Source organism: Aspergillus terreus, genomic scaffold (genome assembly GCF_000149615.1).
Source record: "Aspergillus terreus NIH2624 scaffold_6 genomic scaffold, whole genome shotgun sequence".
Taxonomy (NCBI): domain Eukaryota; kingdom Fungi; phylum Ascomycota; class Eurotiomycetes; order Eurotiales; family Aspergillaceae; genus Aspergillus; species Aspergillus terreus.
The window spans coordinates 858,050-880,244 of record NT_165929.1 but is presented as its reverse complement, the minus strand read 5'-3'; the positions used below and the strand labels follow the sequence as shown (position 1 = coordinate 880,244).

Below are 22,195 nucleotides of genomic sequence, written 5' to 3'. Positions count from 1 at the left end.
GGTGTCGTCGATAGCTACACCGGGGGTCGCATTATTTGCTGAAACAACAAAAGGGGATTATTAAAAGTCCCCGGTGCGATGACCAGCAGTGAGTATAACGTCCCTTGCCCGCATCCAATCCCATGCCCCCAGACTAATCACAAGCCGTTGTCCCAGTGGTCGAGACCTCCTGGCCGCCCAAATCTCCTCGGGAGGCTCTCCTGTTTTCTCCCAGCGGTCGAAAGAAGTACCAGGACATGCAACGTGAACGCGAGAATCTCGGCTCGCCATTAAAACTCTCCCACACTAGCCCGAATCTGCGGGCAAAGGCGAATGACCTCCTGAGCGATGGAGTGGATGAATTAGGCGACGACACCGATGAAGACGAAGAAACGCTAGAGCTGAAGTTAGCCGCCATCGAAGCCCGTCTGAAATTGAAACAGCTCCAAAGAAACCGTGCGAAATCCAACGCATCAGAGTCAGACCCGCATGGAGTGGGAGATGCACACTCGCGCCCCGCGTCGGCTGTCGGACTCTCATCTCGATGTCAGGAGGCCTCTTCAAGAATGAAGAGTGCGCGGCGGGAGGCAGGTAGCAGGCTTCCAGCAGCCGATGAGGTCCAGGTGCCTTTGTCGCCGACGAGACGTCCCGCTGCGCCTCCGCTAGAACCTGTGTCCCCGCGGAGATATCTAATGGGGATTGATAAGGGACTGAAGGGCTCCGACGTGTCCCTCAAACGGCCACCCAGCTCGAGGATCGGATCGCGACCAACTTCTAGACTGGGAAGCCGAGACGGCTTGGCGGGGCAGTCGCGGTCATTCGAGGAACCAAAGCGTGTGAAGAGCTTCAGCGAGCGAATGGCTGAGAGCAGAGCGGTCGAGAAAGTCCAACGAGAGCGCGCAGAGAGAGTTCAGATCAATCGGAGCTCCGGTTTCCAATATGACAAGGCCGAAATGGAGTCCTTCAAGGCGGCTGCTGCAGAGGCAAGGGCAAAGTCTCCTTTGAAATCACCTACCAAGGCTCGACAAGCTGAAAGCTTCAGTCGAGAGGATGTCCTGCGGTCTTATAACCTCAAACCTGCATTAAAAAGAAGCCAGACCGCTCCTACTGTTCGAAAACACGGCGCAGACGAGCAATCCAGTGAGCCGAGATCATACCTTCATAGGCGGAATCATAAGTCAGAGTCGGGGGCAATGGCGGGCTTACCGAGCAGTTCCCAGGACACCGCTACCGAGGGCAAGGAAGACGAGGCGTTGGAGAAGGCACCGGACGCGTCGAAATTCGAAGCGTTTTCCTCCCTACATCTGTCGAACCGCATCTTACCACACTCCTTCTTGACCCGCACCCTTGCGGACAAGAAAGTCCTTCGGATACCCGATTTACTGCGAACGGTCAAGGGACCCAATTTCGAACTCCCAGAGGATATCGATGGGGACTATGTGGTGTTTGGTATCGTGGCCTCGAAATCAGAGCCCAAACAGATCAAGGAAACAAAGAATATCTCCGCCAAGGAGACAAACGGTTACGATGATGGGCTGAACAACACGGACAAATACATGGCCATCACTTTGACTGACCTCAAATGGACGATTGACCTTTTCCTTTTCGACACCGCGTTCCCTCGATACTACCGGATCTCGGAGGGCATCCTGGTTGCCATTCTCAACCCGACGATCCTCCCACCCCCAAAACACAAAACAGACACGAACAGGTTCAGCCTCTCATTAAACTCCTCGGACGACACCATCCTTGAAGTAGGCTATGCACAAGACATCGGGTTCTGCAAGGCCGTCAGGAAAGACGGGAAGACCTGCCAGTCATGGGTTGATGCTCGGAAGACGGAGTTCTGCGACTTCCACGTCGACATTCAAGTCCGACGCACGCAGTCCCAGCGCCCCGGGGTCAACAACGGCACGGGAATGTACGCACCAGGCGGCCGGTCAGGCTCCCGAACCGGCTTCTTCGGCGGCGGAGGCAAGAGGAGCGGAGGCTACAAGACCGGGCTCAGACCCGCAGGGGGCGCCCAGTGGGATCAGGGATCGCAGTCTACGTTCTACATCGCTCCCGCCGTGAATTCACGCGGAACCCCCTTCCACCATATGCCCACCGGCCAGTCGGCCGCCAGTCTTCTGGATGCCGACAACGACGACCCTTTCATAGCTGCGGGGATGATGGGCCGCGGGTCAGAGAGCAAGGAAGAGCGCGCACGCAGACGCCTCGCGGAACAGAAGCGCGAGCGCGAAATCACCCAGAAACTCACTTCTTCCCGCGGTGGTGGTGTCGGCGCCGACTATCTTCGCGCTCGAAGCGCCGAAAACATGACGCCGCGCGTGGACAGGAGCAAGGCTGGCTCCAGTGAAACCGCCAACACACCGTCCCACAGTCTACTGATGGGATTCCGCAAAGCCGATACGGTGAAGTTAACGCCGATGAAGCGGGTCCACGACGGGGACAAACCCCACGGCAGCGGCGTGAAGAAGACCCGCTTCATCACTGCCAAGGGGATCAAAGAAGCGGGGAGGGACAGTCTCGGGGGGAAGTCTGATGCTGTGGCGAGCACCAACTACGACGATGACGATGACGAGCTAGATATCATCTGAAGCTGGACGAAGGGCCTCTGCCTCTTTCCCGTCTTGATGTTGGAATGTGAACACGGACAGTCACGACCCTCGTCTTCTCGTCTTGGCCATCACACTGTCCAGGCACTCGCTGTTGGAAAGCGCTTGTCAACGCGCCATTCAGAAAAGGACACGACCATAGACTAAAGAACGAAAACTACCCATTATGTCGTCACGAATACTAGCGTCCTTGGGGACCTTTCATGTACCATAGGGATTGTTGGAGTTGCACAGGTTTCATACTTTTGCCTATACCTTACCTCTTATTCAAGTATTCATCACGTGTATTGCTTGTTCGGGCATGCTTTCTGCCATGTTTGGGCTCTTCCATACCATTCGTTGCTTCTCGCTGGACTTGAAGCATATCACTTCAGTTGTTGACTTTGTTTCGTTCTTTTGGAAATATATATCTATGACTTGTGGCAGTAAAACCACGATAAAAGACCGTGCTGGTGTTATTGAATTATGCAATAGGATACCACTGCACTGCGTATATATTTCCCACATGATATACTTCAATAGTCAAGGTCATAATTCATCTCAATTGGATATCTAGTCCTAACTAAAGCTAATTGTGTGAAGGAATCGATGCATGTAAAAGGGCCAGAACAGAAAGACAAAGAACTCCCATCCATCCAGAACCGTACCAAATACCTATCCGTTTCCCATCCCATCCCGACTGGGTTTCAAGAACAAGACAAAGAAATTAGATCCTCGGCGAGCGAATGACAACCCAGACCAGTCGGGTATTAAAAGCCTAAGACCGAAAGATGGCATCCAGGAAGTGAAGTGCGATATTTGCGTAACGCCAGAAACAACAGAGACCAGAAGGGAAAAGCGTTTGTAGATCCGGAGATTCCAGTGCTGGTATCAAACGAAGGAAGAGGAATACCTGCTTCCATGATGCAATGTGGATTGACCGATTTTATGCAAGACACAATGGTCAAAAAAACATGAGGTACGATTGCAATGTTCGATACTCAAGATGAGGCGGCAGCTCGACTACCTCTCGTTCTCTTCGTAGCAGGTCCACCAGGGCTACCTTCGGCTTCCGCGTCTCTTTTTCTGGCTTTGGGTCCGGTGACTGCAGGAGTCTCTTTCTTCCGCAGCCAGCCCGCAAATGGGCTGATGCGCTTTCTTTTAGCTTCCGAAGCGGTGGGCGTGTGTTCCGAGACGTCTCTCTTGGTCCGAGGACGCAGCGACCGTACTGTGGCACCAGGAGACGCGGGAGTTTCGATAGCAGAGTTTTGTGGAGGAGTGACAGGCCGTTGCTGCATTTCAACGTCGGGAACCCGATCTTCGCTCTCCTCAGCGACATCATCGGGAAGCACGTGGTCCTCGATATCAGTGGCGGCTTCTTCTTCGTCGGAGTTATTGACCTGCGGCTCCGGTGTACGCTTGTTGGCGCTGGGGAACAGCACACGGGGTTTGATTGAAGAGCGAGTCAACGGCCGGGCATTGGTCAAAACGGAAGAGTCCAGCAAATCGGGACGGGCTGCCAGCAAGCCGAGATCAGCGTCCTCATCTTCCGCATCGCTCTCCACGGCATCAGTGAACCGTCGGAACATTTTCTTTCCTCGGCTGTGAGATAGGTTAGAAAAGAATGTTTTCGGGAGGGACTAGGGAAACTTACAAAACATAAACCATGCCATCTTCCCGCTGAATAGCTTCATCGACTTCCTTGTCTCGCTTCGTGCTCTGGACCCGGCGCTTCGAGGCACGAGTCGAAGCGTTGGGTTCCGGTTTCGCGTAAAACGGATTCTCCTCGCTCTTGCTGACTTCAGGAATTCGGTCGCGAGAATCGGTATAGATCTGGATTGCGGAACCGCCTTGCGCTTCATTGTCATTAAAGCTGTCCAGAGAAAAGCCCGTGTATTTCTTCTTCTTGCGTCCGGAGCTGGAACCAGACGGCGGAGGAAAAAGAGTCCGGGCCGTAGAACCGACGTCACCAACAGCCTTCTTTCTCGGGGTCTTGGCAGGAGTTGGAAGCATGCCCGAAGTCATCGTAGGACGGAAAGATTGGAGACCATGACGCACGGCAGACGACTCTGCGGTGACGAAGGGATCCGAACCATCCAGTCCGGAGGTACCATCCAGGGAATGCGCTGCAAGTAGCCGTCCACTCCGGTTGGGCTGCTTCCGGGGCGAGGCATGGCCTGATCCAGGGGGCGACAATGTTGCGTGCTCATTGTCCTGTTTCTTCGCCTTTCTTGGGCTTGTGCGGAGGTGCGACGGAGGAAAACTGGGAGGAGGTGTACTATTCGACTCCCTGGAGACACGTTGACTGGCTAGTCTGGTGGAATGCCGAGTACTGTACGGTTCATACTGGTCATAGCCAGCTCCATGACGAGGAGTAGGCGGAATTCGCAGAGTGGATGGAGGCGGTGGTGTCGTCGCCATTGTTGCGAGGAATTCGGATTTCACAGTAAATGTTCAGGCCGGGTGCCGCATATGCCGGTAAATATGTGAGAATGGGAGAATGGGAGAATGGGAGGGAATTCCAGCTAGAAAGGATGATGTCGGCGCTGGAACTCTCTGGAATCGCAGTCGGTCGGAGTAAGTGGCTTTCGGAAGTGGATTTGTGCGAAGCGAAAGGGCAATGTGCGGTCTCCAGGTAATCAAGGGAGGAAAACGCGGCGCGAATAAAGGCCGATCGAAAGACACCGAGAGGGGGTATATCGGGGCCGCGAGAGATTAATTTGTAGCGAGAATCGAGATATTAGAGAAATTAACAGACGTTGAGAGACTGACAGTCAGTGAGGTGCAGGAAGATGGGGAGGAACAGAAGAGAGGAAAGGAGAGTGATGGAGGTGGACAACGAGGAATGGAGGAAGGGTGGTGGTTGTGGTTGGGTTGACGTCGAAACCACCAGCCACCCGATTTAGTTAGGCGCCAGCCCCACCAATTTTTCCCTCTGGTATTCGTTCATCCATCCTTCCATCTATCCATCCATCAGTCAAACACACCACCACGTCACATACATCCGCAGCATGGCGCTCCGCTCGGCTGCAGAGGAGATGGATCGTCTCCAGCTGTCAGATGGAGACACTGAAGATCTCTGGAATTCTCCTTCTCAACGGGCCCCCAAATACTCTCACCCTTCCCCTCATCCACCCAGCACCACGCCCCCTCCTCGGTCCTCCCACGATGCCGACACGCTCTTCGACCCAGCAAGAAGCCCGAGAATCGGCGCTTCGAAACGAATTGCAGAGTGTGCGGAATATCAATCAAGTAATTGAGAGTCTTCTCACGAGTCTGGACCATGCCAAGGGAAATATGGACGTATGTTACTTCCCCGATCGCGCCTTTTTTACCTCCACAAGGCTCTCTACAATGCAATGACTTCAGGATCACTAACATTCAATCCTCCTCTTACCAGAATGTTTCGCGCACTGTCGATTCTGCTTCTACTTTGCTCAATACATGGACCCGCATTCTATCCCAAACCGAACACAACCAACGATTGATCCTGAACCCCAACTGGCAAGGTGCTGTTCAGGATGTCGCCGATATGGAGAACGAAGAGCTCCTTAAGCAACAGGCTGCCGAGAGGCGCGAACGAGAACTTCAACAACAGCGGGAAGTCGCTGCCCGAAGGGCCGAAGAGCAGGAGCGGAAGAGAGCGCTGGTCGCTGGTACCCGTGGAACGCGTGGCACTACCCGAGGAAGAGTCGTTCGCAGCACCGGATTGGGCAGAACCCCGAGTGTTTCTTATTCAGGGACGAGTGGTAGTTCTCGGACCACGACCTCCACCGCAACCAGAGGATCTAGCACCACGACAACTCGGAGACCGGTAAGCGGGATTGCTCGAGGATCCGGGGCGACGCGTGGACGCGGCCGAACATAGGAGAGTGGCAGATGTTTGATGTACATGATACGAAACTATCTATATGATATTAAATGCAAATACGACATATGATACCCCCATGGTTTCTTGCAAAGATGGCAGAATCTCGCATAGACGTACTAGATGTAAACATGATACTCGAGAAGGCGAAGCGTCAACATAGTACGGGATGCGGTCAGAAACGCCAAGACTCCTCCGCGATAACTCAAAACGTACCCCAAACCGGAGCTTCCCTCCGATAAGGCTTCCCCTAAGCTTCTCCTCATTCCCTCCTACACCCACCATGAACTTCGCTCCCTACCAGGACGAGTCGCCCGAAGTTGAGCGAGCCTTCTCCCCATCGCTCGGCGACCCTCATCGCGTGAAATCGCCCAACCTTCGCTCTCCGCGTGCTTCGCCCCCGATCGCATCGAACGGACTCCCATCCCCTAGCCACTTTGCCCCCAGCGGCCATGTCCCAACGAGCGGACACGGAAACACTGGGTTTGGAAGAGATGTAGAAGGCGGGCGATGGAATCTGGGGGCCTTTGAGACCAGTCTCCCGATTCGGATGGACTTTGAAGCTATGCTGGCATATCTGCTTCTACCCCCGGCGGGCGGTGTCTTTCTTCTCCTGGTCGAACATAAGAGCGATTACGTGCGGTATGTGGAAAGATATGGGATTAGAGAATACGACCGTCGAAACTGTCTCGCTGACGTATTGTAGCTTCCATGCATGGCAGTCGAGCATGCTCTTCACCCTAATGTTTGTAAGTCGCCTTGCATATGCCGGAGCACGGGAGGCCTAAGCTAATGCACCGTGCTTCGGACAGATCATTCACCTCATCTTCTCGTTTTCGAGCTTCATCTCATGGACTTTGCTCATCTGTGATGTTGCAATGATCGGTTTCCTCAGCATGCACGCTTACCGCGATGGTAAGACCATTCTATAACGCTCTGATATGACAGCACGAACGATCACCTAACCGAAACACAGTTGACACTCTTGACCACTTTGAAGTCCCTATTTTTGGCCGTCTGGCGAATTCCTTTGTCGACGATGAGTAAGGTGTTGCCATGTACGTTATGCGTCGACGATAGCTGGGCGCTCTGATATGGAGAGCCTGGATTCCAGTATTGTACAGTGACGATTTGGACGGGATTAGATGTCTTCCCTTTCTCTTTTGAGTTGTTGGGCTGCTGATATTTGAGCGATGGGCCTTCTATCAATCAGTGGACACCCTCAATCTTTCTGCACATGATTTATAATATTCAAGCGGATTTTCATGTCCTTACCTTGACTCTGTTAAGTACATACTACATCGTTATAATTGTGTCAATGTCGGTTATATGTCAGAGAGCTCCTGCGCATTCTGATTGGCAGTGGACGGACCAGCACACGGTCTTCCATTCACCTCACTCTCTATCCACTCTCTAGTATTCTCTGTAGGTATATATAGGCGACTCAGACGAGCACATTAGGATGGTGTTAGGGTACTCGATAGATTGCTCCGACAAGGTTGTTGTTGAACTCATGTAGATGCATATGGAATTTTAGGGAGTTAGAGCATCTGGATTCTCTTTCTATTAGGAGACCAAGCACGAGGAAAGGGGGTTTTGTTTATCATGGTCGATACTAAGGAATTGGGCATTGATATTGGTGAATTGCAGAATCATTGCTTCAAAGTGTCACACTAACATAGAAGGCAGACGAGTCGACCAAAGACAAGGAAGCCTGACCCAAATATAGGTGAGAGGTTTGGAGAAAAAGATCAAAATTGGCAAAACAACTGCACATATAAAGGAGCGCGGGCAACGGGGCAAACAATGAAACATAAGACGTTGAAAGTGGTATCTACATCATGAACGCGTAAATTAAAAGTCATTCTCCCAATCATTCTCGGCTGTTCATGAGATCAGTATTATTTAGATGATTTGCAGGTAGTTGCTGGGCACCAAGCCCGTTCTTCCGCGGGACGTTGTGATTTCGGCTTCCCACCAACCGTCATCCTGAAGTCGAATCACCGACAGCACATCGCCCTTGGTAAAACCAAGTTCTTCAGGGATGGCTGCAGTGTAGCTGTACATGGCGCGAGCTGTATTCGTTGTTAGCCTTAATACCCAATGATCACTCCAGTGGAGTGTTGTGCCGTCTTACCGAAATGCAAGATGGGGCGTCCATCCCGACTGAATTGTCTTCCGGGGTCCGCCACTGCCATGGTCCGACTGCGGGATCTGCTTCGTGGGCTTCCAGTATCGCCATAGTAAGACATTGGTCTTGCCGGCTCGCGACGAGATCCGTATCCATCGCTACCGCCATACATGTCGGCTGGGTTCGAAAGCTGTAGCTCCATGCCTCCAGCGCTGGAGGGTCGGGCTTGCTGTCTGAACTGGGGCTGGGGAGAGGCAGTCCTTCCCATAGTACTGGGGGAGGCTCTCTTATAGTCATGGGGCGAGTATGGAGCGTCGCTGGGCCGTTGTGGGGGTGTAGAGACAGTCGGCGACTGGCTGTAACGGTTCTTCATACTGCTAGCCTGGTACGTGCTAGGGGCCGGGCTAGCGGCCCGACTATACTGGCCCGCACGAGTGTCGACGCGGGGACTGACCTGGGGACTTGCGCTTCGTCTCGGGGCTGGCGACTTGGCACGAGGCGTTTCTTGAGGCTGCGCACTAGTCCGAGCGCCGAGACTTGGGGAATTGCCAGCGCCTCTCAGTACATTCTGAGTCTGGCCGGTGTACTTTTGCGTCGTCTTCTGCATCTGGGCAGATGTGAATGCAGGCTGTGGCGCATCCAGTCGTTTCACCGATGAATCGTTATACGAAGGCGGAGGAGTTGCCACGGACGCACTGCTGTAGGTGGACCCGGGGGCTGAGGGGATGGGTGTAGCAATGCCGTGATAGCGGTCGGCGGAAACGCGAGTACTGGGCTGTTTTCCCGCGACTTTCAGGTCTGCGAGGGCACGGGCTATGGGGTCAAGATTCTCTTCTGTGCCTTTCGGGGGTTGGGGTTCCTTCTTGGCGGCATTCTTATCCGGGGACTCCACGTCGAATACGTTATTGCCAACGTTGAGCTGGAAGTTTGCCCGAGGGTCAACAGGCTCAGGGCTAGGAGACGGGCGATTATTAACAGGAGCCGCAGGCGCTGGTGGTTGAGCCTTGGGTGCTTTCACTGGGCTCTGCTGCTTCGGAGAGTCCCACGTACTGCGAGAGGCGATCTGAGAGACCGACTGTCGGTCCTTGTCGTGACGGCTCTTGCGGCGGAAGGGACTGTTGCTAAAAAATGCACTCCTCTTCTTTTGTACCTGTTTCTCATTGCTGATGCCGGGGAGTGCTACACCATTGGTTGGCTTCGTGGGCGACTGCTTGGCACTTGGGGGTTCCTGGCTGGACATGGACGTTGGATTGGAGACCTCACTCTGAGAGTCGCGACTAGACGGGCGGTAACTGTTCGTCACGGAACTTCTTTCGGAAGGTGGCCCAGCCCTGCAGAACATGGTCATACCATCCGTGGGGTACGCATTATGGGGCACTGGTCCGATCTCTCCGTGTTGTTCAGGGTCATAGTTCGGTGGGAGGTGTCCTCCTCTTCGAAGATCCAGCGGCGCAGGCTGTTGGGTCGGGGGCTGTTGGATCGGAGCTTGCTGTGTCGGAGTTGGCTTCTGGGGAGTGACGGTAGTCTCTCTGCCTGCGGGAGTCGTTGGTCCTGGGGGATGTCCCATCTGCGCCGCGAGATCGGACTGTGGGTCATGATGCGATTCGTATGTAGACGGCTGGGGAGAGGAGCTTCGGAACGCTGGGTTGATCGTACGCTGGAATTGGGCCACGGAATAGCCGTCATCTTCGGACATCTCAGAACTTGTGTCGTTGACATCTCCACGGCAGAAGTTGATGAACTTAGGAGGATCAGGTATATCTTGCCCTGTTCCCCTTTCTTTAATAAAGTAAACAATATCCTTCTCGACCTCGCAATTCTCGAGTGAGAGGCGGATTTTCTCGCAGGACTATCCACATGTCAGCGGTAGGATCGGATATAGGAAGGGAAACCTCATACAGCATCGTCGCTGACACAGACGGTGGAGGCAATATTCGCATAAGTCCACAGACTGCTCTTTGTGAAGTCGATCCGTTCCTCCTCAAGATCTTGGAATTTCTGTGGACGGTCAGTTTAGATCATGCCAGGTATGGATGGGTGATGTCGTACATCACAAGCAGCCTTCCATTCCTTGTTCCAGCGTCCCGTGGTTTCTTCGAGGACTTTCACGGCAGCTTCGTATTCATTGCTGCTTGACGCAAGCTGGATCTGTGTTTTCTCCAACTTGGCTTTGTTTTTCCGCTCTTCCTGCCCCATGACCATGTGTCCTTGGGCGAGATAACCTTTAATTCTCAGGCAGTCTTGCTCATATCGGTCTCGCGTCTGTCCCATATTAGCCACAGCTATGGATGTCGGTTCCAACTTCTAGCTTACTTTATTTACCGTCTGGGTCTGTTGGACCTTAGTTTTGTGTAGACGCTCGATACCGCTCTGTATGATCTTTCTGCGTTCTTTGGATCCGCCTGCAAATGCAATCAAGGGCTCTTCGAGCTCTCTCTTCATCTGACCTGCAATGGCGGCATGAGCCTTCGCAATGGCCTCTGTTTCGCCGCGGACAACGTCAAAGGACGATCGTAGAGAACCGATTTCGGTGGACCCGAGGGGCTTTCGGCAAAGCGCGAGAAGCTTGCGGGCATATTCTTCTTCAATGGCAGCGCGGACTATTCTCCACGTTAGTGGGAGGAGAGAAAGACGGCGGTGGGTGTGTGTAGAACTCACTGTTGTAGAAGGTCTTTAGTTCGTCGCAGGATACTTTGGCACCATGCATGCGTTCAAGCATGGGGAAAAAACCCGCATCATCTTTTCCCCAGAAATTATTGGCAACTAGTAAATAGTGACAGCCGTTAGTGACTCGTGTGTTTCCACGTTGCGTGGGAGGAGATGCATACACGACATGGACACTGTCGGTCCATCTGCAACGGTACCCGGCATCTTTGGAGATTATAATGACTTGTTTGTATCGAGCGTTGGCCAGCCTCAGCTCATTGAAACACTGCGTCAAGGAGGAGGAGAAGGAAGCAAATGAGAAAATAACAAGTTCTTAACGAGAGATGGTAATAGAAGGGGGGGAATGTAAGAAGCCGCGGCAACGTCTAGGAATAAGAACCCACGACGACAACGACCACGATCGAGTATCCCCAGGATTATCGAAGAGAGGAAGCACGAGAAAGATGACCACGGATCCGTTAGATGGAAAAATAAATCGATGATCTGGTGGAGCGTGATCGACGAGACCTGATCGAGGTGGTGTGGATGTTTACCACTCCACGTTTCTCGGGGCAACCGGGACCGCCGTCTCCCAGTACGGCGCCAACCATGGGCGCCAATCACGTTCCTGAATGCATCACTCTCAGCTCGAATTGAATTGCATTCCTCTTGACATGATTTTTCACAATTCGGAGAATGATTCTCACTGTCATGATCCAGTGTAGTTTTGTGACTGCAATTTTAGAAAAGCTCGTACAAAAGCCCTTCCCGTATTTATTCGCCCTAGACCTCTCTACAGCCGCTTGCATGGTGTCCATCCGTAGTATACATACGTACTTATATTCTTATATAACCCCGTAGATTTATCACTGGCTAGAGTAGTAAACACTATTAGGAGGTAGTCAATGAAGGCACTTCAGGTGCTTGTATCAAAGAGACAGGAATATCCCTTTCTCCACATTGATTAGAATATTTAAATGGTGGCAAAACGACAGAATTGATTGGCAATACCATGCTAACTATAAGATGGAGATAAAGCTACTGCAATATACAGCATCCCAATCCTCTTACACGGTACTTGTTAGATGTTATTTAAATCCCACGGAGTACTTGTTCGAAGGTTGAAGGTTGTGTTCATAATAAACCACGTGACTACCATATTAGGTATCCGACGGGTGTCATGTGAGCATCACGTGCCACTACTCGATGCAATTCCGGGGAGATCGAGACGACACGATTGCGATGGACTCCGTTGGGAATCAGATGCGCAACTCCGGAGACAGAAGGATTGACCTCATCATTCTACCTAGCGATAGGTCATTCTTCGTCCTGCAGGGTTTCCTCCTTCAGCGTGTACCCCTGCCACGTATCAAGGGGAGCCAAATACTTCCTGGCCTGAGGTTCCCTAAGCTACTACGAGTGGTTTAGTGTCAGCCTCTGGCTCTCCACCTTACCTTCCCGTCCACACCTCACCTCGACTTCGCTCTCTCACTAAACTCAACCCCCCATCGGAACTCCCATTCTGTGCCACGAAAGCCAACCCTTTCTCATCGCCATCGACGTCGACGCTTCCACGCCCAGCTTCACCTTGCAAGCTTCTCATTACTCAACTCATCATCATCAACCTTATCCCTTCAGTTCCTCGTCATCACGCACAAAATTTTTGTCGCTCGCCTTCAGATCAAATGATCGCGTCTCCTAGATGACCTTCCCTCCCCCTCACCCTTCCTCCCAATCGTCGATTGCTTCTGGCACCGATAAGTCTTCCTCGACCAGGCCTGGAAGGTCACAGCAATCTGCTTGGGGTCCGTCCGTGTCCCAGTCCTTTGCCCGCCGTGGACTGACGCCGCTTGCGACCAACAACCTCGCTTCGTCATCGCTCCCCTCTGCGTCTTCTCGCGGTGTACCCCAGTCCAATAGTCCTGGTCCTGGCGGTGCCTCTTCCTCTCCCCTGACCTCCTCCTTCTCCGCTGTTCTGAGTTCCGCGAGGGGCCACCCGGGCCGGAACGCACCCTCGCCGGCCTCGACACCCTCGCCTTTCACCTCTTTCCAATCTGGCTCGCAACAGCACCAGCAATCCGGACAGTCTCTGTCTTCTCCGAAGTTCAGAGCACACACCCCGTCCTCAGGGTCACACCTGGCTTCCGCTTCAGGTTCTATCGTGGGCGGTGGAGGTTCCGGGGGAGGCGGAGGCGGGACGGGATCTTCCAGAGGCGCCACCTTCTCTCCATTGTTGTCAGGAACAACCGTGAATTCCCCCACGGGCTTCCCTTCTGATAAGCCCGGCTCAGCATCGTCCGGAGCTGCAGCTCACTCCAGTCAGTCATCACTGGCGAAAATATCCATCGCCCAAGTGTTCCTTCTCCTCGATTCAATTACCGAAAAAGAAGGCCGAGAAAAGTGGGAGACAAAAGCAGCGCAGATCCATAAGGCAAGTAGCTCATGATATCCGTGAGACTCTGACATCCCTAACGTGTAATGCTCCACAGCTCGTCACCTCGAACGGCATGGAGGTCTTTTCCAAATATTTCCGACGTCTTTTAACGGGCAACGCCCCTCAGATCTTCCCGGGCCTCAACAGATCGGTTGAAAATGCGGGAAACTACCCTCTCCTCGTTCAAGAGATGCAGAAAGTGTCTCAAGATATAGAACAAGCACAGAAGATTGCGGAGTCCGTTGATACCTCGGAGGGCGACATCTTTCGCGACTTCGATCTTTCCACATTCCTCGATCACTTCAAACTCGACCCCCTTGTGAAAGTTGCCCTTGCTTTGGCCTTCAAAACTGCAACGAAGTCGGATCTTCGTGCTAAAGGTAAGTCTCTTCGACGCTCAGCTCACGGTTTCCCGGCGTCTGACCATTTGTGCCTTAGCCGACGCCATCCTTTCCAACTCCATCAATCCCTTCCTCCAGAGTCTCGCGAACCCAACCGATGTGACCAAGGAATATATGAACGCGTTCGTTGGCTTCGTGATTGAACGCTTCATTCTGTACCCCCCCCGCAATTTCACCGACGATGTGAAATCCAAGCTGGTGTATGCGACCAATTTGCGCTACCAGAAACTGGGAGTGGATATGCCATTTGAGGTGGCGTCCGCTCTGCAAATGTTCAATTTTGTCAACCCGAGGTACACTTTGGTGCGCCAATTCCATTCAAAGGGACCGAAGGCCACGTCGAGCGTCGATGCGGTGAAAGAAGTGGTCGCCGCAGCCGGATCGGATTGCTGGAGCGAAGAACATATCGCGAGTGCGTTGCTCTTTCTCGTCCTGGCTCAGTACTGGCGGGATTTCTCTTTGGAGACTTACTTGGCCGCCGTGAAGTCTCATTACGGAGAAAAGCAGCTCAACTGGCCTCTTATCTTCCGTAATTTTGACCGCGAGGGCCTCAGGATCGATGCACGACAATTCGCCAAGTTGTATTCTGTTTTGCTAGCAGCTGCCGCCGAAGATTCGACCCTCGATGTTCAGAAGCTTTGGGGTGGAGACTGGGAACATCGTGATACCCAGTTGTCGTTCTTGACGGCTTTCATTGGCTCCAGGACCGACGTATCCCAAATCCCCAATCTCCGCGCAACATTTCCCCCCGACTTCTTTGCGGAAGGCCCCGAACTTGTTCGCCTTCAAGGGGAGCGCGCAACAAAGTCGCCTCTTCGGTCGTTGGATGCCATGAGAGCTATCTTTGATCTGGCGCTCTTCTCCCAAGCCGCCTGGGCTGCAACGGAAAGCCAAATGCTTATTAAGACGGTCGTACAGCATGATCTTCCAGTCTTCCTATGTTCCGCACTAGCTCTTCCTCAGCCGTGGACAAACGTCCAGCAGAGCTTTGCTCTGCGAACGCTCATTGTATTCATATTGAAGCAGGAGGAAGGCTATCAGCTTGCACTCCACGGCGCATGGCATCAAGATCGGCAATGGGTAGCAGAACAATTGTTCACCACATTCACGCAGGATCCGACCTCAACTGCTGCCATTTACGAGCACGCCGTGGAGTACAACTGGCTCGACTATCTCCTTGGCTACACAAATGGCCTGGCTATGGATCTTGCCTGTTACGCTCACCGCAAGAAGCCTTTTGACCTGGAACAGTGGGTTCGCAACGCTGCCCAGAAAGGCCCTATGGACATGGGCAGCCTGTTGTCCCGGTTCTTGAGGATCAAAGCGGAAGATGAACTCCACGTTCAGAGAAGGGAACAACCTGCTCCTCAGATGGTCAGCCTTTCCGTGAAGACCGTCTATACCTTGCTCTCGGTGCTCGAGGAGTACGTCGGAGACCGTGAAAATCTTACACCGGTGCAACGAATTTGCATCCAGACGTATCCTCGCTTGATCAATTACGGGGAGGGCTTCGATGACATTATCGATGCAAACGGCGAAAATGGCAACGCCCTTCCCGAGGCCGTCGACAAACAAATGCAGGACTTGTTCGGCAAGATGTACCACGAGGAGCTGTCCTTGAGAGAAATTTTGGAGCTGATGCGCCGGTACAAATCCTCACGCGAGCCTGCCGAGCAAGATCTCTTCGCTTGCATGGTCCATGGCCTGATCGACGAGTACCACTGTTACAACGAATACCCCCTGGAGGCCTTGACGAAAACAGCTGTCATGTTTGGTGGTATCATCAACTATAGGCTGGTCGATGGTATTACGTTAAAGGTCGGCCTTGGAATGATTCTGGAAGCAGTGCGGGAGCATGAAATGCATGACCCTATGTTCAAGTTCGGAGTTGAGGCAATCGAACAGTTAATGAGCCGCCTTCCCGAATGGGCTGGCTTCTGCCATCTTCTCCTACAGATTCCCACCTTACAAGGGACCCCGATCTTCCAGAAGGCCGAAGAGGTGCTACATGAGCAAGGTGGTCAAGTCAGAGACTCGGAGGCAGCGAGAGCCGACAATACTCCCGGGATAACTACGGCCAATGGAAGTGCGGACGAGACCGCCGCCACGGATGGATCAGGTCGCAAGTTTATCTCGATCCACGTTGACCCGCCACTCCGACCTGAAGTTTACCATGACCCCGATGAGGAGGTGCAAGACAAGATTCTTTTCGTGTTGAACAACGTTTCAGAACAAAACATCGAGGAGAAATTACAAGACCTCACTGATGTTCTACGCGATCAGCATCACCAATGGTTTGCTTCCTACCTGGTCGAAGAACGTGCAAAGCTGCAACCCAACTTCCAGCAGCTGTACCTCGATCTCCTTGACCGTATCAATGATAAGATGCTGTGGTCCGAAGTTCTTCGCGAGACGTACGCCAGTGTGTCCAAATTGCTCAATTCCGAGAATACACTGAACTCGTCAACCGATCGTGGCCATCTGAAGAATCTCGGGGCATGGCTCGGGTCATTGACCATAGCCAAGGACAAGCCTATCAAACATAAGAATGTGTACTTCAAGGGGCTTCTTTTGGAAGGGTTTGATAGCCAGCGGCTGACGATTGTGATCCCATTCACCTGTAAGGTGCTAGTGCAAGCTCACAAGTCTACCGTTTTCAAACCGCCCAATCCATGGCTCATGGATATCCTTGCCCTCTTGATGGAGCTCTATCACTTTGCGGAGTTGAAGTTGAATCTCAAGTTCGAAATAGAAGTCCTCTGCAAAGACCTTGACCTTGATCACAAAACGATCGAACCTTCTGTTATTATTCGCGACCGGTCCGCGCACATTGAAGATGCTCTATCGACGGCGAATATCCCAGATGGACTCGAAGCGTTTGAAGATATGACTCTCACAGGCATCAACCAGGGCATTCGACATGAGAGAATGTCTCCCGCCGCCATCATGTCGACTCTCCCAAGCCTCGACAAGATCCTCGTCCTGCCATCCTCGGCGAGTAGCATGGTTGACCCTAATGTTCTTAGACAAATCGTGCACAGTGCCGTGGAAAGGGCTATCGCGGAGATCATAACTCCTGTTGTGGAACGGTCCGTAACTATCGCTTCCATCTCCACCGTCCAACTGGTGTCGAAGGATTTCGCTATGGAGCCCGACGAGGAGAAGGTCCGTCATGCGGCCGGCATCATGGTGCGCCAACTTGCTGGCAGCCTGGCTCTTGTCACCTGCAAGGAGCCCCTCAAAGTCAGCATGACCAATTATATTCGGATGATTCAACAGGACTACTCAGACCAGCCTATGCCTGAGGGACTCATTTTGATGTGTGTCAATGATAACCTGGATGCTGCCTGCGGCATTGTCGAGAAAGCAGCAGAAGAAAAATCTCTCCCCGAAATCGAGAAAGTCATCGAGCCTCAATTAGAGGCTCGCCGACGTCATCGTGCTGCTCGTCCCAATGAACCGTTCATCGATCCTTCTATGAACCGCTGGGGTCTTTTCATTCCCGAGCCTTACCGTCAAGCCCCGGGTGGCCTGAACAAGGAACAGCTGGCTATTTATGAAGAGTTCGCACGCCAGTCTCGGGGACCAAGCACGGCTCACGTCCAAAACGTGTCTACCGACTCTGGTCGGCAGCTTCCAGATGTCCTTCAAGAATCTTATCCCGCAATTCCCAACCTTTCCACACCTGCAGAGCAACCTGCTGTTCCCCACAGGACGCCGCAAGCACAGCAGGAAGCTCGTTTGCAACAGTCGGGACTTGTTGGGGCTCAGTCTCAGCTGAACGGATTCCTCGAGGCACAGAATCCCCGTGAAAAGGTTGAAACCTTAGTCTCTGAGCTCCAACAGGCGGCACGAAATGCACCGGAGGAGCGCGTCAAAGAACTCGGCAGGGATAGCAATGTGTTGCAGGAGTACAACCAAGTTTTGCGTGCTATCCTCGCCTCGCCAAATGGCGAAGAGTTGGCCAGGCTGATGTCCTTGAAGATATGCAGCATCCTCTATTCGCAAACCCAGGGGACCCTAGAGATTGAAGTGCTGGTACACCTTCTCGCCAAATTGTGTGACATGTCTTCTCTGGTCGCGCGGTATGCCTGGGCGGTTCTGTCGGAGGTTGATGACGAGCACATGTTCAACGTTCCAGTGACTGTCGCCCTCATCGACGCTGGTCTCATGGATATCCGCCGCGTTGATATGATATTGACGAGACTCATCCTCCAGAAGAACACCGCTGCGCTGGATGTGCTCGCCAATCTCATGGACCGAGTCCTCTTCAACGAAGAGCCATCGGCCCTGAGATCAGATTTCTCCGGCAGTCTTGAAGCAATGAGCCAATGGTTGGCGGAAGATTCCAATGTTTCTACTGCCAACGAAATTATCCGCAAGTTGCGCGAGTCTGGGATTCCGGAAGTGGTTAACCCCCTCCTCAGTGACAAGGCCAGATCCAAACGGGACCAGATGGAGTATATTTTCAGCGAATGGGTTGGTATTTATAAGGCGCCTGGAGCAATTGATCGCACCTATCACTCCTTCCTGAAGGACTTGCACCAGCGGCAGGTTATGGACAACCAGGAAGACTCAGCCCTCTTCTTCCGCCTGAGCATCGACATTTCCGTCGCGATCTTTGAGCATGAGTCGCAGAACCCCAGCGGTAGCCTGGATGAGGCATTCCTCTACATCGATGCGCTCGCCAAGCTAGTCATCCTGCTTGTCAAGTTCCAGGATGAAAGCGCGGGAGCCGCGAAGACTAGCAAGTCTGATTACTTCAACTCGATCCTGTCGTTGCTTGTCCTTGTGCTGAACCATCATCACGTTATGAGAGGTGAGACATTCAACCAGCGGGTGTTCTTCCGGCTTTTTTCGAGCATACTCTGCGAATACTCCATCAATGGACTCCAGCACACCGAACAACACCAGGACATGATGTTCGCTCTTGCCAACAAATTCCTGTCTCTGCAACCGAAGTACATCCCAGGGTTCGTGTACGGATGGCTTTCGTTGGTCTCGCACAGGTTCTTCATGTCTGGGATGCTTAACATGCCGGAGCGAACCGGCTGGGGGCCATATTGTGAAATCATGCAAGCCCTACTGGCTTACATCGGGGAGCAGCTGAAGCCTGCCAATATCTCCTATGTTGCGAAGGATCTGTACAAGGGTGTTCTTCGCATCCTGCTCATTCTGCACCACGATTTCCCTGAATTCGTGGCGGAGAACCATTTCCAATTCTGCAACGTCATCCCAGCCCACTGTGCTCAGCTTCGCAACCTTGTCTTGAGCGCTTACCCGTCGTCGTTCCACAAACTACCCGACCCTTTCCGGGAAGGTCTCAAGGTGGAACGCTTAGAGGAGATGCGGGAAGCCCCGAGAATCGCGGGTGACATTGCCGCTCCCTTGCAGCGTGCCAACATCAAGAGTGTGGTTGACAGTGCACTTCAGAGCAGCTTGTCTGAGCCCGCTCTCCAGCAGATCTGTGATGCTGTGTACAATCCCCAGACGAAAGAAACCGGGCTCTTTTATACTCCTATCAACGTGAACGTTGTCCTGCTGAATGCTCTGGTTCTCTATGTTGGACAAGGCGCCGTCTCCGCCAATGCTTCCAAGGGAAACATCCGCGCCGCCTTCGACAATTCGCCGAATTCCGCGTTCTTGGAGACGCTAGCTAAGGCGTTGCGCCCTGAGGCTCGTTACTACCTACTGAGCGCAATGGCGAACCAGCTCCGATACCCCAACAGCCATACATACTTTTTCAGCTTCGCAATTCTCCGGTTGTTTGGGGCGGACTATTCGGAACAGGACGAGTCCGACATCAGACAGCAGATCATCAGGGTTCTCCTTGAACGGCTCATCGTCCACCGTCCTCATCCCTGGGGATTGATCATCACTCTGCAGGAACTGCTCCAGAACCGGAGCTATACCTTCTTCCGCCTCCCCTTCATTCAGGCTGCGCCTGAGGTAAGTTCCACCGATCTCCATCTATTGAGATAGCTAATCCTAATTTTTGTTTTCCAGATTGGTCGTCTTTTCGATGCCCTCCTGCAGCATATTCAACAACAAAGTCCTAGAGCATTGGCCTAGGCACGGAAGTGGGCCGAAACCCACCGTCTCCTTTCTATTGCTATGAAGTATTGATCATGCCTCGATGTGATGCATTTTGCGACGATGGATTCTCGCATTGTGTTTGCAATTGCTGCTCATGACGTGTAGCTCCATTTATGGCGCCTCTTGATATTGTTCTTTTCTTTTCCAAGGTGTATGATTTGAAGGGTTTCGCTTTCCATCCGATTTCTGTTACTCTAGTCTTTATTTTCTCGGTCGGGTTTCTGGGAGGGATATGCATACGAGGATGTCCGCATGATTCTTTTTTAGCTACATGGATGCTTTTTCTTTGCTAGTTGGTTGGTTTGCCATTTGCCATGGTATTGGGGTGGCTTGTAACGATAGTATAAAACGGGGGGGTCCATGGGTTGGCTTGCTTTTCCTCCCTTTTTCTGTTTTCTGACACTGAAACGACACCTCTGCGTTACAATAAAATATAATGTTTGCAGATAACCTTACCTTACAGTAAGTTGTTGACTTCCATCACATGCCTGCCTGCGCTGGTGGGTCCACAGATTAGCAGCGGGTGACGTCGACGCGCCGCGCGCTCTCCAACTTCCCCGTCTCCATCTTCTCACCTTTCACATAATCGCATTGCCGTCACCAAGATGGAACCGGAGTATGCAAGTGACGAAGATGCTGATCCTCAAGCCTCTGTTTATTCCACTGCGATGGTACAGGCTCTACTCCATCCCCCAATCGCATGTTGTTGGTCAGGTGGCTAACGACGGGGACTATTCAGAACGCGCTGGCCGAATTTGTCCGTCCCTTCTTTTCAAAAAGAGCCCAAAAGACGTATCTGGGTATAGTCCTCTTCTTGACGGTATCGACGTTAATGATTCTGGTCTCCGCAATCGCCTATGGCATCTTCTACTACCGATTCATACCGCAGGTTGGGCTGGAGCGCGTGGTACATTTGCAATTCGGGTTAGTCAAACGCCCACATGCACGGGGAGAGACGTGAACTGCACGCTCAGATAAGGCACAAATAGCTAATGTGCTTTTTGCGCTATCCATAGTGACGGACATCCTTGGGGTACGACGAGCTTGGGTCCTGGCCTGATTTCGCGCCAACCCTACGACGTGAGCGTTGAGCTTGAATTGCCGCGAACACCCTCGAATATTGCGACTGGAAATTTCATGCTCGACCTGGCTCTCCTCCCTCACCCTCCACCGAGTCCCCAAATCCAAGGCAATGCTTCGGTGCATCCTATTCTGCGGTCACGACGCCCCGCAATCCTTACATTCAGCTCGGAGTTGGTCGATACTGCTACCAAGCTCGCATTCATGCCACTTTATTTAACAGGCTGGCAACGAGAAGTCGAGCGGCTACAGGTGAATATGATGGAAAGTGTGGAGTTTGCTGGCGGATGGCGCAATGTTCCAGACAGCCTGCGCCTTGAAGTTCATAGCTCGCAGACAATGCAGTTTTACAGCGCGAAGGTTGCATTCAGGGCACGGTTTACTGGCCTACGGTAGGGCTTGACTTCCCTCTGGTCCGTGTTTCTGCCTCCTGCCGAAGCTAATAAAAGCCACAGATGGGTCATGTATAACTGGAAGATTACCTCGTTCGTTATTTTCAGCTTCTTGTTTTGGAACACGTTCATGGCCTCTGCCGGCATCTCTTGGCTGATTTTCGCCTCGATATACAAAGGCGCTTGGGTGCATGCTGATCCTGAAATCAAGCCCGAAGAGCGCGATGACGTCGTTATCAAGAAGGAAGAATCTGCTGAGCCAACCTCGCTTCTACAAACGCCCCCGGAGCCCTCTAACGACCCAGCGGAAACCAAGAATAAGAAAGAAGAAGAGTACCAGGCCGATGATGAAAGTGATAGCGACACTACGGGAGTCCCTGCTGCGAGTCCTTCAGGAGATTCTAGCATGGGGACTGGCCTGGAGAGCGCGGAGGCTCGGGGCCTCCAACGACGAAGAAGCCGGCGGGCTGAAGAGGAAGAAGATCACTAGTGACAGACCGACTCGGACTGGCGTGTGTACGAGACCCATGAGATCTACGAGAATGGGACGTGTTCTAGATACCCTGTTAGC

General features: G+C 52.7%; 6 protein-coding genes across 6 annotated transcripts; 4 read left to right on the top strand and 2 right to left on the bottom strand.

Annotated features, from left to right (window-relative positions):
- Positions 1-236: 236 nt before the first annotated feature.
- ATEG_04560 (Mcm10/DnaG-type zinc finger protein) lies at positions 237-2,579 on the top strand (the record flags this gene model as incomplete). The annotated part of the gene is made up of 1 exon (XM_001213738.1): positions 237-2,579. One exon carries the CDS (start codon positions 237-239, stop codon positions 2,577-2,579), a length of 2,343 nt encoding a protein of 780 aa, XP_001213738.1.
- A 998-nt stretch (positions 2,580-3,577) lies between these two features.
- On the bottom strand, positions 3,578-4,997 carry ATEG_04559 (uncharacterized protein; the record flags this gene model as incomplete). The annotated part of the gene is made up of 3 exons (XM_001213737.1): positions 3,578-4,178; positions 4,231-4,839; positions 4,924-4,997. 3 exons carry the CDS (start codon positions 4,995-4,997, stop codon positions 3,578-3,580), a joined length of 1,284 nt encoding a protein of 427 aa, XP_001213737.1.
- A 747-nt stretch (positions 4,998-5,744) lies between these two features.
- ATEG_04558 (DASH complex subunit DUO1) lies at positions 5,745-6,444 on the top strand (the record flags this gene model as incomplete). Its single annotated transcript, XM_001213736.1, has 2 exons — positions 5,745-5,879; positions 5,977-6,444. 2 exons carry the CDS (start codon positions 5,745-5,747, stop codon positions 6,442-6,444), a joined length of 603 nt encoding a protein of 200 aa, XP_001213736.1.
- A 283-nt stretch (positions 6,445-6,727) lies between these two features.
- Positions 6,728-7,491, top strand: ATEG_04557 (DUF4870 domain-containing protein; the record flags this gene model as incomplete). Its single annotated transcript, XM_001213735.1, has 4 exons — positions 6,728-7,086; positions 7,151-7,193; positions 7,257-7,359; positions 7,421-7,491. 4 exons carry the CDS (start codon positions 6,728-6,730, stop codon positions 7,489-7,491), a joined length of 576 nt encoding a protein of 191 aa, XP_001213735.1.
- Positions 7,492-8,349: 858 nt separating this feature from the next.
- On the bottom strand, positions 8,350-11,446 carry ATEG_04556 (formin-binding protein HOF1; the record flags this gene model as incomplete). Its single annotated transcript, XM_001213734.1, has 7 exons — positions 8,350-8,519; positions 8,582-10,424; positions 10,475-10,573; positions 10,625-10,837; positions 10,889-11,175; positions 11,234-11,338; positions 11,404-11,446. 7 exons carry the CDS (start codon positions 11,444-11,446, stop codon positions 8,350-8,352), a joined length of 2,760 nt encoding a protein of 919 aa, XP_001213734.1.
- Positions 11,447-13,728: 2,282 nt separating this feature from the next.
- Positions 13,729-20,128, top strand: ATEG_04555 (CCR4-NOT core subunit CDC39; the record flags this gene model as incomplete). The annotated part of the gene is made up of 3 exons (XM_001213733.1): positions 13,729-14,035; positions 14,094-20,005; positions 20,063-20,128. The coding sequence occupies 3 exons, from the start codon at positions 13,729-13,731 to the stop codon at positions 20,126-20,128; spliced, it is 6,285 nt and encodes a 2,094-aa protein (XP_001213733.1).
- Positions 20,129-22,195: the final 2,067 nt, after the last annotated feature.